An 11,918-nucleotide genomic window follows, 5' to 3' on the forward strand; every position below is an offset into this window, starting at 1 on the left:
CCTTCTGGTCCTGGACCAAGAGAACAACAAATCTAGGCTTGGTTGAGACTTTTCCCAGAAGATGCTTGAAGGCAAGGTGTGAACTCCTACTCCAGTGTGTTAGGTGGTCCACATTGTCAGATCCATTTCCATGTAGACTAGGTGTAATCTGACCATTTTAAAGAACAAGTGCAGGAAGGCGCCGACTTGGTCTCTTCTTCCTCTACTGCCCACTATCTGCTGAAGAAGGGGACCTCAACTTTCCTTTGTTGGCCTCACAGAACTGCCAGAGCTGAGAATGGGTGAATTACTCCCTTTAAGCCATAGATGGCTGTTGTTCACCTTTTACTGTTATGGCGTTTGGAGCTACAACCATGTATGTCACAAGACAAGTTTCCCTCTGCATTTTCAAAAAAAACAAAAACAAAAAAACTTACAGATCTACTCTCCAAGGCCTATGTTTTCTAGTCTTCCATATGACATTCTATCATCCCAACAATGCACTGGAAAAAACCACTTGTTGTGGTGGTTGCATGAATCAAGGGACGGTACAAAATTATAGCGAATCCGTCGAGATCATTTCTCTTAGACATAATTGGCAGCTCTGGTCTATGAAATTAGCCACACACCCAAGCTGGTGGGTGCCTCCACCGTACCTAACGTGTGGCTTCCACAGTCATCCAGTCATCATTTCTAGGCCACAGGAAAGGGGGAACAATGACAACCAGGGCAAGCAACTTCCTTTGTTAAGCAAGCAATGTGAAAGTGGCCCACACTACTTCTACTCAAATTCCGTTGGCAAGATTTGGCCCTGTGATACATCTGGCTTCAAGAGAGGCTTGGAAAATGTTTTTCCATAAGTGACCATGTGTCCAGATAATCTGCATTACTGTGGAACCAGGAGGAATGGAGAGCTGGCGTTAACTTACGTTCTGCTACAGTGATGAAACTATGAGGTCCTTTTGTCATCCAGAGTGTGCAAGAGAAGTTTTGTAGGGGAAAATGATGTCAAGCAGTATTACCACTGGTCGGTATGAACTCTCTCATTTGCTAGTGAAATAGAAGGGTAATTGAAGCAAAATCAAAGGATTCCTCTTAAACCAAATAGTATCCTCTGGCGAATGCCAAATAGTATCCTCTTATTCGCTCCTACCTTAAAACTGCCTGTTACCTCTGTCCTGGGTCTTCCTCACATTGTCTATGTGAGATTGAAAACTCACACCCTTGCCCTTGGAATCCATACAGATGGATGATCAAACCTTTTTTTTCTTTTCTCCCAGGATACACTTGAAGCATGCTCCAAGGAGCAGGAGTTTAAAAGCATCCTCTTCTCACTGTGCTACTTCCATGCCTGTGTTGCCGGGAGACTGAGATTCGGCCCCCAGGGCTGGAGCCGCAGCTACCCTTTCAGTCCCGGAGACCTCACCATCTGTGCCCACGTCCTCTACAACTACTTAGAGGCAAATCCTCACGTAAGTGCCAGTGGTCAGATAACCTCTTGCAAGGAGTGTACTGAAGCTGTCAGTCTTTGGGCACTAACAAAATGGACAATTTCTTGATTTGAAGCTATTACTGAAATAGCTGACACTATCTATGCATCTTCTGCTAAGTGTGAAAATAAACCAGATCAAAGGTTTTCCCACAGTGAAGGCTCGAACTTTGTAAGACAGGTCAAACCAGTTCTACATCAGTAGCTTAGTGGGGGAAAAAAAAAATGTCCTTCATTATGTTAACAAAAACAGTGGTTTACATGTGCATGTATGCCAGATTCATTAGGCAGGTAATGAAGCATTTGCACAAATGTAATTACATACAGCAATTCTGACAGTTCATAACACTGCATTAATAATCACTACAATTAGTTCTGATGATGGAAGCAATTTACAGCACGTCACATGTATAAATAATGGTGCATTTCCTGCATATGTCATTATTATGTATTAAGGATGCCACCTTGTTGTGACTTTCTCAGTAATGTTCCCCTTGATTTGAAGTTAAAGGTAGATGAATGATTTTATTCGGTAGCTAAAATGTGCTCTACAGATGGGAGTGGGAATGCTTCATCAGGAACATTTGTGTAAACCCGTACAAACTCAGTGATGGGATTTCAAAAAGGATAAACCATGTGTAAGGATTTTCTGGCTTAGTCCTCACAAGGGGAAGTTTTTCCATTAAGTGAAATCTGTTAAAATTGATATTTGTCAGAGCCAATCAGGTATTGGGCTTTCTAAAAAAGGCCCTTAAAACCATTCAACCTTGTTCTTACATATAAATGGTTATTTTTTGTTCTTTTGATAACCATTGTTACAGTTTTTTTACCAAAGTTTTCTGAAGCTTTGAAAATGGTTGTTGGAAGACAGATGCTTGGTATGGGTGTGTTTTCCCAAGGGACCCATTTGGACAAATTGGATCCAGAATAAATGGCTTTAGTAATGTTAAGTGATGATCGCTAGTCCATATCTATCATTTCTAAATTTTATGAAATTCACTTTGAGCGTAATCTGACCATTCTAAAAAATAATATTTTGTGTTGTTCTTAGCACATTTGAAATGTTGCAGGTAAAATTGATTATCGTGGTAGTTCTAGGTAGAAAATGAAATAGACCACTTAACACTTTTATTCAAGTTCCTTCGTTACTGTCTCGGGGGCTAAGTCCAGGAATACTATCCTACTTCAGCTGAATCCTGTCCACAGTTGAGGTAGGCATGAAGAGGAGCAAGAGAGGAGTTGACCCATGTTTCTTTCCAGCACTCACATCCCAGAGCTTGCAAACACCAGTTGGGCAGTTGAATCGTGCTGTTTCCTGCTGTTTCTCCCGTAGGTGTTTCAAGATCAACTCAGCTCTAAGTTTTAAACACGCTCTCTTGTTTCTCAGATGCCTTGACCCAAGTCATTCAGCCCACATCACAAAGCAGGTTACTTGGATTTGGGAATCAAGTTGACATGTACACACAGTTTCGTTGTCCAAGATGCCCTTTTCAAGAAGATTCACATATAAACTTGGAAGTAGGCACATAATAGATGATATTTCAAGGGAAGAGGGAAGATGAGATCACCAAGTTTACAAAGAAATTGAGAGAGAAAGATTAAATCTTTGGGAATGCCAATGTTTAGCTATTATAAGAACTTCAATATATTTCCATATGAATTTCGAAAGTCACACCATACAGACATTCTTGAATGTCAAGGTTGGAAGACTTTAAAAACATTGTTTGGCAGTTTACATTTAAGGTTAGGGATGGGGCTTTATAACATCTGACTCTGGTTTCACAAAGCCTAGAGGGAATGGGAAGGGAAATTGTTACTCTGTAGTAGTACCTTTCTCCCATTCTGTGGAGTATGGTTTGGGGAACATGCCCAGAAAGACCCCTATTGAGTAACAACAAGAAAGTTCACCTTTTTTTTTTTCAGGCTGTGCCACCATGCCAAGAGAAGGGGCCAGAGCTTCACAAAATAAATAGATAAATAGATAGATAGACAGACAGACAGACAGACAGGAGTTCCCATCCTGGCTCAGTGGTTAACAAATCCGACTAGGAACCGTGAGGTTGCGGGTTCGATCCCTGGCCTCGTTCAGTGGGTTAAGGATCCAGCATTGCTGTGAGCTGTGGTGTAGGTCAAAGACATGGCTCGGATCCTGCGTTGCTGTGGCTCTGGTATAGGCCGGCAGCTACAGCTCTGATTCGACCCCTAGCCTGGGAACCTCCATATGCCGCAGGAGTGGCCCAAGAAATGCCAAAAAAAGACAAAAAAATAAAAATAAATAAGTGAAAAACATGTAACATAAATAAAAGATTTGGGGAAGAAAATCACTTAGAATAGATCCCTAGCTGATTAGAATCTTTAGGGAGCTATGTATCAGATGATAATGCAGAGCAGGCATTAATTCAGTGTGATCAGAGAAATAAAGGTAAGAGGTCTCTTTTGCTCTATGGATGGTAGTCCATTGGGTGGTTGAGAGCGTGGTACAGTGTAGCCACTTTCCTTTTTCATTCACATTGAAATGGCTTAAAAGAAAGTCATATTTGAGGTTCATTTATTCAAATTCAAATAAACTTGTAGCAAGTATGTTGGAATAGTAGGGGCAATTTTACTTGTTCTGTCACATCATGCAACAAATGAAGGCTATAATTAAGTTTTTACTTGAACTGCTGGGAAGCAATATACTGCCCCCTGAGGGTATAAAGGTTTCTGCCTAGAAAGGCTTCATCACAAACTGGCATGTTTTGCAAACCCAGAGGAAGTTAAAGGGTAGCAAAGAGGGGCTTCAAACCCTGCGAAGCCAAATAAAGAGGAGATACCGTGATTTCTTTAGTAAAACATAGTTCAGTCATTAGTCACAGCCCTTGGAATAGTCATGGTATCCAGTCATGCCAGAAACCAAGTCCTCAAATCAGTCTGTGGCAAATAGATTGGTCTGCCTGGGCTTTTTCAAGGTGATGGAATTCTAAATACACCCCCAAATTCCAATTGTATGTGTTTTTCTTTCTTTTCCAGAATGAAATCATAAAACCTGATAGAAATCAGATCATAAAAATATGTCATACCTCAACAGCCCTATGAGTCAACACCCTCTTTGTGGTTTTTTAGAGAACATTTTGAATGTATAAACTTTAAAACATTTATGTATAAAACTGTTAAAACGTGTTCTGGGAATAACACAGTTGGCTTTCAAATCTTCATGCAAAGCTCAGTGTTAGTGAATTTTCACTGAATGTATTACAACACACTGAAACTCATTCTCAATCAGTTCCACTCCTGGCCCATTCAGACAATCCCTGAACCCCCATTAAGTGCCCCCATTGGTGGAGGTTTGTAGAGAGGCATTACTGCTGGGTGACGGTTGGGAGGTAGATGCTCTGGACCCAGAAGTGACCATTTGTGTGATTCCCCCTCCCCCAGGTCCCATGGGAAGACCTCCGTTATCTCTTTGGTGAGATCATGTACGGGGGCCACGTCACAGATGAATGGGATCGCAAACTGTGCCGGGTGTATTTAGAAGAATTCATGAACCCCTCTCTGGTAAGGCATTTTATTTTTATCCTTTTTTTAGGGCCACACCCATGGCATATGGAGGTTTCCAGGCTAGGGGTCCAGTTGGAGCTGTAGCCACTGGCCTACACCAAAGCCACAGCAATTAGGATCTAAGCAGCGTCTGCGACTTACACCATAGCTCACAGCAACGTCAGATCCTTAACCCACTGAGCAAGGCCAGGGATTGAACCCACGTCCTCATGGATGCTAGTTGGGCTTGTTAACTGCTGTACCATGATGGGGACTCCTGGCAAAGCATTTTAAAAATCATTTCAGCTCTCTCTCACCCTTCCCACCACCACCACCCCAAGCCTACCTGTGCTTTCTCCACATGTATCTTTTCTCTTAATAAACACTCCATTTGACTCACCAAAAAAAAAAAAAAAAAATCATTGCACAGAGGAGGAAATTCTAGTAAGAATTTTTTAAAACTGATTTCATTATATAAATAATTCTGGAGTGTTATTGAGGATTTTTGGCCTTTGGGGAGTACAGTTGTGAGTTTGGAAATTTGTGAGAAACGCAGGATCTTGGGCCCCGTCACCAGCCCATAGATTTGGAATCTGTGTTTTAACAAGACCCGCCCCTCAGATGGTTTCTGTGCCCGAGTGAAGCACTGGTGCCTGCACAGACTCACTGGATCTTGGGGGTACCCCCGGGAGGTAGCAGAACTGACATGCTCACCTCATTTTGTAGACAGACAGACTAGGGCCGTGATTTGCCCTGGTCACTCAGTTATCACAGGCAGGAGCTCTAGCCAGATGTATGGATTTCTAGGCAGGTGTATGGATTTCAATTCGGGGGCTTTGATATAAGTAAAATTTATAGGTTTTTTTCCCCAATCACAGAAGCCATGGAGTATTCTAAATTGTGATTACCACCTCCTCACTAAATATGTGATCAAAACAATGTGGTGGTTTGAAAAGGCAATTCTTCCGTGAGGAAGAGGTGGAGCCCTCCCTATACTGGTGATGAAAGAGAGCAGGTGCCTTTTTCCCACTTCTCATCCTACCAACCTGCTATCTGTGTAAACCAAACAGCCACATGGTTTGTGACTGGGGCTGGGTTTTCTGGAAAAAGTACTCGGTTCTTGTTTTCCATACTGGTGTAGCTGAAAGTGGTAGCATACTTTTCTCATGTCTCTCCCTCTGATGGTTCCCAGGTTTGTGGCCATTGCCTGGTTATTCCTTGCAAACCCAGGGCACCCCCCGCCATGCCATCTCTGCTCCCACTTGGACCAGCTGTGTTTAGAGCAGCACCATACATTTTAAAATTAGTTCGAGCAACCTCCTGTTTATTTCTTGAGAACTTCATCTCAGAAAAACATTACATCATTTTGGCCACCTTCCTTGAGTCCACATTGAGAAGTAACATAGTCATGTCTTAGAAAATATAATGTATTGTCTCCTATAGAAAATTGGAGACAGATTTTTTTTTTTTGTTACTTTCAATATTGTTAAACCATTTGGGGACTGTGCAGGAAAAAAAAAAAAAAAAACTTTCCTGCCATATGACCATTATTTAAGTGTTTCTTTTGATTGTGAGTCTTCTGGTCTTTCCTTAGTTCTAATGAGCAGGGTTTCATAGGTCAGAAAGACACTTTCAATTTAATACAATTGGAAGTCACTCCTCAGAGGAGGTCTGGGTGTGGGTTGCCATGGAGATGGGAACAAGAAACAGCATGAGGCATGCTACCTTTACAGAGGCCGATTTGTCCGAATGATGGTGAAGGTCAAGGGGCAGAGGGAGAAGCTCACTGTCCTGAGGATAAGGAGCGAATCACTGTTGCCAACAGAGACAGTCCATTAACCTCCACAAGCCTGAACTCCCACTCACATAACTGCAAAATAAACATATTTGATGCAGTCGAGGGGGCACTGCCGGTGTGTGCATTAGCCCTTTAGAAATGTAGGTACCTGCCTTTCTAGAAAGATCTGCTGATGCTTTCACATTGGAGATGCTCCTTTGCAGTCTTGCATCCTCACCAGATAGTGTGACCTTGAATTCACCAGAGGAAGTTAGAGCCCTGGCTGCTTTGGTGGCTAAATCTGCAAAATCCCAGTTATTTTGTTCTCATGCAAATGTTTCTTGCTCATGCTCTTTACATTATTAGGAACTTAATCTACCACTTCACCATCTGCAAGATGTCTTTTTGACACTTCTCACACTTAACTTATTTGGCAGTTAGGATCTTTTTTTTTTTTTTTTTTGTCGTTTTGGCATTTCTTGGGCCGCTCCCACGGCATATGGAGGTTCCCAGGCTAGGGGTCTAGTCGGAGCTGTAGCTGCCAGCCAGAGATACAACAACACAGGATCTGAGCCGCGTCTGCAACCTACACCACAGCTCACGGCAACGCTGGATCGCTAACCCACTGAGCAAGGGCAGGGACCGAACCCGCAACCTCATGGTTCCTAGTCGGATTCGTTAACCACTGCGCCACGACGGGAACTCCTGGTAGTTAGGATCTTTAGTTGCATTGGCATGTGATCAGAAAGCAATCCATTAATGGTGTGAGGTTTCAAGTTCCACTGCTTGGACCGCTTCCAGTGGCTTTGTCCTGTTAGAAGGATGAATGTGTTTCTTGTTGGATAGGTGAGGTGGCCCTTAGAGAGGGGTCCCTGACAGCCATGGACTTTAGAGGGCCTCTGGCCGAAGTCAAACAATTATCATTAAAATCACTCTCTAAAATAAGGCATGATTTGGCAATGCCAAACAAGTAATAACAGTAAATTAACTTTGGAAATAAGCTACCAGGTCACCAGCAAGTTGTCAGATATTAAAACTATTTTGGTGGGAGTTCCCATTGTGCTACAGTGGAAATGAATACAACTAGTATCCATGAGGATGCAGGTTTGATCCCTGCCCTCGCTCAGTGGGTCAGGGATCCGGTGTTGCCATGCCTGTGGTGCAGGCCAGCAGCTGTAGCTCCAGTTGGACCCCTAGCCTGGAAACCTCCATATGCCAAGGGTGCGGCCCTAAAAAGTGAAAAGAAAAACAAACCTATTTCAGTGATAGAAACTAACAATAAAGAAGTTAGGCTTTAAAGTAAAACAAAACAAGACAAACAAACAAACACTCGAGTTCAAATTCAGTTCTTCCCTGCATTTGCTGTGCCATTTTAGGTACACCACTGAACCTGAGCCTCTGTTTCATCATCTACAGAACAAGAATGGCCCAACTTGTGGGTTCATGGTCAGGTTTAAACATTGGTATAAAGTTACAACAAAATGCTTAATAAATCGGAGGTACTTTGATGAAGTATAAATTTTCATCTATTTTATATTTGACTGTTCCTTTATTTCATCTATGGTTATAGCAATGGAAACCCTTTATTACACACCTGCTCTGTGCCAGGGGTCTGTACACACAGTTCATGTGTATAAATTCTTCTCCTCACTACAGCCCTGCAAAGTAGGTATTACTATCCCAGGTAATCAAAGAAGAAATCCAGTTTCAGAGAGGTCAAACAGCTGCCTAAGTAGCTACACCACGATGTGAACTCACAGTCAGACGCCGTAATTCTCTGCAGCCCCTGGCTGCAGTGCTCATTTGTTTGTAGTAACTGGGCCCAGGTCACCAAAACCCTGACCCGAACTGTACTGTGCATCGTGGGTGGCACAGGGTGGAACCAAGAATAACGCTAGACAATCCAGGAGGCTTGAGCCCTAGTTCTGTCTCTGCCACTAACTTGCTGTCCAGCTTTGTGCAGGTGCTTCCCGTGCCTCAGGTTATCCACTTGTACAATGAAAGCACTGTCTAGAAGACCGCTAACGAACCCTTTAGTTCTAAAGACACCATGATAACGTGATTCAACTTTGAGTCATTTGAAAATCCCTCACAGCACTTTGGGGCCATGGCATATTTTTACTCAAAAGGCCAAGAAAGGGCACATGCACTTGTTTAGACTCAGTGATTTGGGAGCTTCTTGTCATAATCAAGGCTACTTGGACAGGCAGTGGAGGAAGTGAATGTATACTAATTACCAAGACAGATAATTTTAAAAGACAGTGGTCCTATAGCATCAAGAGAATGGTAGGGTTCTGGCTTTCCCAAGTTCTAGTAATTGTGCTGACCACATGCCCAGTGCTAGTTTCTGTACAGATAACGTAAATGCTTAATGATTTTTTCATGACGTGGAGGCTTAGTCTCTTAGAGCACAATTCCGTTGATTCTCTCCTTTAAAATGCCTTTATTGAGGAGTTCCCGTTGTGGCACAGTGGTTAACAAATCTGACTGGGAACCATGGGGTTGCGGGTTCGATCCCTGGCCTTGCTCAGTGGGTTAAGGACCTGGCATTGCCGTGAGCTGTGGTGAAGTTTGCAGATGCAGCTCGGATCCCACATTGCTGTGGCTCTGGCATAGGCCGGTGGCTACAGCTCCGATTAGACCCCTAACCTGGGAACCTCCATATGCTGTGGGAGCGGCCCTAGAAAAGGCAAAAAGACAAAAAAAAAGAAAAAGAAAAAGAAAATACCTTTATTGAGATATAGTTCACATCCCATATGATTTATCACTTTCAACTGGACAATGCAAAAGTTTTTAGTGTATCCCGTTATGCAGCCATCACCACCGTCTAGTTTAGCACATCTTCATCATCCCCAAAAGAAACCCTGAACCCATTAGCTGTCACTCACCCTCTTCTCCCCTACACCATCCCCCACTTCTCAACCTCAGGCAACCGATAATCTGCTTTCTATCTGTAGAGATTTGCCTAATCTGGACATTTCATATACATGGAATCAGACACCATCCGGACTTGTATGTCTGACTTCTTTCACTTAGCATAGTGTTTTCCAGGTTCACCCATGGTAGAGTGTGTATCAGTACTTCATTCCTTTTAAAGGCTAAAACATGTTCCATTGTATGGCTAGCACTCCATTTTGTTTATCTGTTCATCTCTTGATGGATATTTGGGGTGTTTCCACTTTGGGGCTGTGATGAGTAATGCTGTCATGAACATTCACACATCCGTGTCAGCATGGACAGGCATTTCCATTTCTTTGGAGTTTTACACAGAAATGAAACTATGGGATCATATGGTAACTATAGTTAACATTTTGAGAAAACACCAAACTGTTTTCCAAAGCGGCCACATCATTTCTTTTCCCACTGGCAATGTATGAGGGTTCTGCTCTCTCCACGTCCTCGCCAACACTTGTCTTGTTCATCTGTTTGATTTTTAGCCATCCTGGTAGGTGTGAGGTGGTATCACATTGTGGTTTTGTCTTGCATTTCCCTGAAGACTAATGATGTTGAGCCTCTTTTTTCTGTGCTTATTGGCCATTTCTGCATCTTCTTTGAAGCATGTCAGTTTAGAACTATTGACTCTTTGAGTCATAACAACAGCCTTCGCAAACAGCCCTCCCACAAAGGCAAGATAGGTAGCCACTGTGCAGAGAGTTCGGGTCCCATCAGCAGGAAGCAGATTTTCATAAAACGCCTTGAGTGAGACAGGAGAAGGCCTGGATTCAGAACTGCGATTCCCAAAGCTCCTTGAGTATGTTGACACCCTCACAGCTTTCTTGAAGGAGGAGAATGCAAGGCTCTTTGTGAACCAAGCCTTGCTTATCAAGTTTTCCTTGTTTGATATGATAGTAGGAATTTATGGCAGAAATTACGGAAAAACATGGTCAGGTTTTGTTTTTCCCTCTAGAAAATCAGGTGAAATAAACATGTTTGTTTCCAGGGCATAGGAAAGACCACAACTAACCTTTGTGAAAGGCTGCTGTGTGCCTAGCTATCTGCATACCTTGTCATTAAATTCTCACAGCCATAATCATTAGGTTGCTATGAAAAGCCCCATGTGACCAATGAGATTGAAGCCCAGATAAACTGCTGTAAGGCCACCAAACCATGGAGGGATGGGAATGAACCAGATCTGTCTGGCTGTAAATCTAAGCCCTTTCCTTTGACTGTTTTCCTTTGCTTTGCTCATTGCCCAGCAGACAGAAGGCACTCTTCACATATTTGTAAACGCACTGCCTAACTGTCTTTCCAGAAAGCCTGGCACATTTGCACTCCCAGCAGCATTATGTGACCGTGAACCCAAACAAATGTCCAGTTCCCATGCATTTTCAAAGTTGGAAGTGGCTCCACTTTTTGATGACATTTTCTCAAAACTCTGTTTAACTTCTGGCTATGTTAAAAGACATTGTAACTGTGACTCTTAAAATTTCTTTTAACCAGTGAGCACTCACAGGGAAGACCAAGTCTTTATTTGTGGGGAATAAAATTCAGCTTGAATTTTATTCAATAGTCTAACTTTTGGTTTTAGTAGTCATATTTTGTGCCCTTATTTTTTTTTTTTTTGGCTAATTTATGGATCTAATAATGGTGAGTTTAAATCTCCTTCACAGTTTTGTTTTGGTCATGCTGCGTCAGGTGACATTTAAATTTTGGCTATTTTGTTATATAAAAATGAAATGATAGAAAATGTAACTAAATGAATAAAACACACCAAGCCAGTGGATATTGGTAGTGAGATGGTATACACTGCTTCTTCTCTTATTTGTTGGGTCAAGGTCTCTGTTTCCAGCAACATGAAAGCCTGAATAACTTGAAAATCCTCCTGATACAAATAATAAACAGACATGCTGACTCTAACATTTAAATGCCTTTGGAATTCACAGAGAACAGCTGAGCATTGTCCCAAAGGACATGGGCTCCCTGGGCAATGTGGGATTACAGGTTTGACAAGGAAGGAACAAACTGCCACTACTCACAGATGACATGATGGTATAGAAAATTGGCACTTATTTTGTTGCCATGAGAGTGTGAGTTCCTTAAGAACGAGGTTATGTGAAGCACTTATGCTTCCAAGGCTTATTTGGGGTATACTAGCTGATCAGTATGTATTATTGAACGGATTCATCAATATTCATTTTGTCTCCAGGTGACAGGGAG

General features: G+C 42.4%; 1 protein-coding gene across 3 annotated transcripts in view; it reads left to right on the forward strand.

The window, feature by feature from the left end:
* Positions 1–11,918, forward strand: part of DNAH11 (dynein axonemal heavy chain 11) — a 344,143-nt gene that overhangs the window by 317,284 nt on the left and 14,941 nt on the right. For all 3 annotated transcript variants that reach the window (XM_047753939.1, XM_047753940.1, XM_047753941.1), the window contains 2 exons: positions 1,260–1,451; positions 4,883–5,002. In XM_047753939.1, the coding sequence (XP_047609895.1) occupies positions 1,260–1,451; positions 4,883–5,002 (312 nt within the window). The remainder of the gene's footprint in view (positions 1–1,259; positions 1,452–4,882; positions 5,003–11,918) is intronic.

Source organism: Phacochoerus africanus, chromosome 11 (genome assembly GCF_016906955.1).
Source record: "Phacochoerus africanus isolate WHEZ1 chromosome 11, ROS_Pafr_v1, whole genome shotgun sequence".
Classification (NCBI taxonomy): Eukaryota; Metazoa; Chordata; class Mammalia; order Artiodactyla; family Suidae; genus Phacochoerus; species Phacochoerus africanus.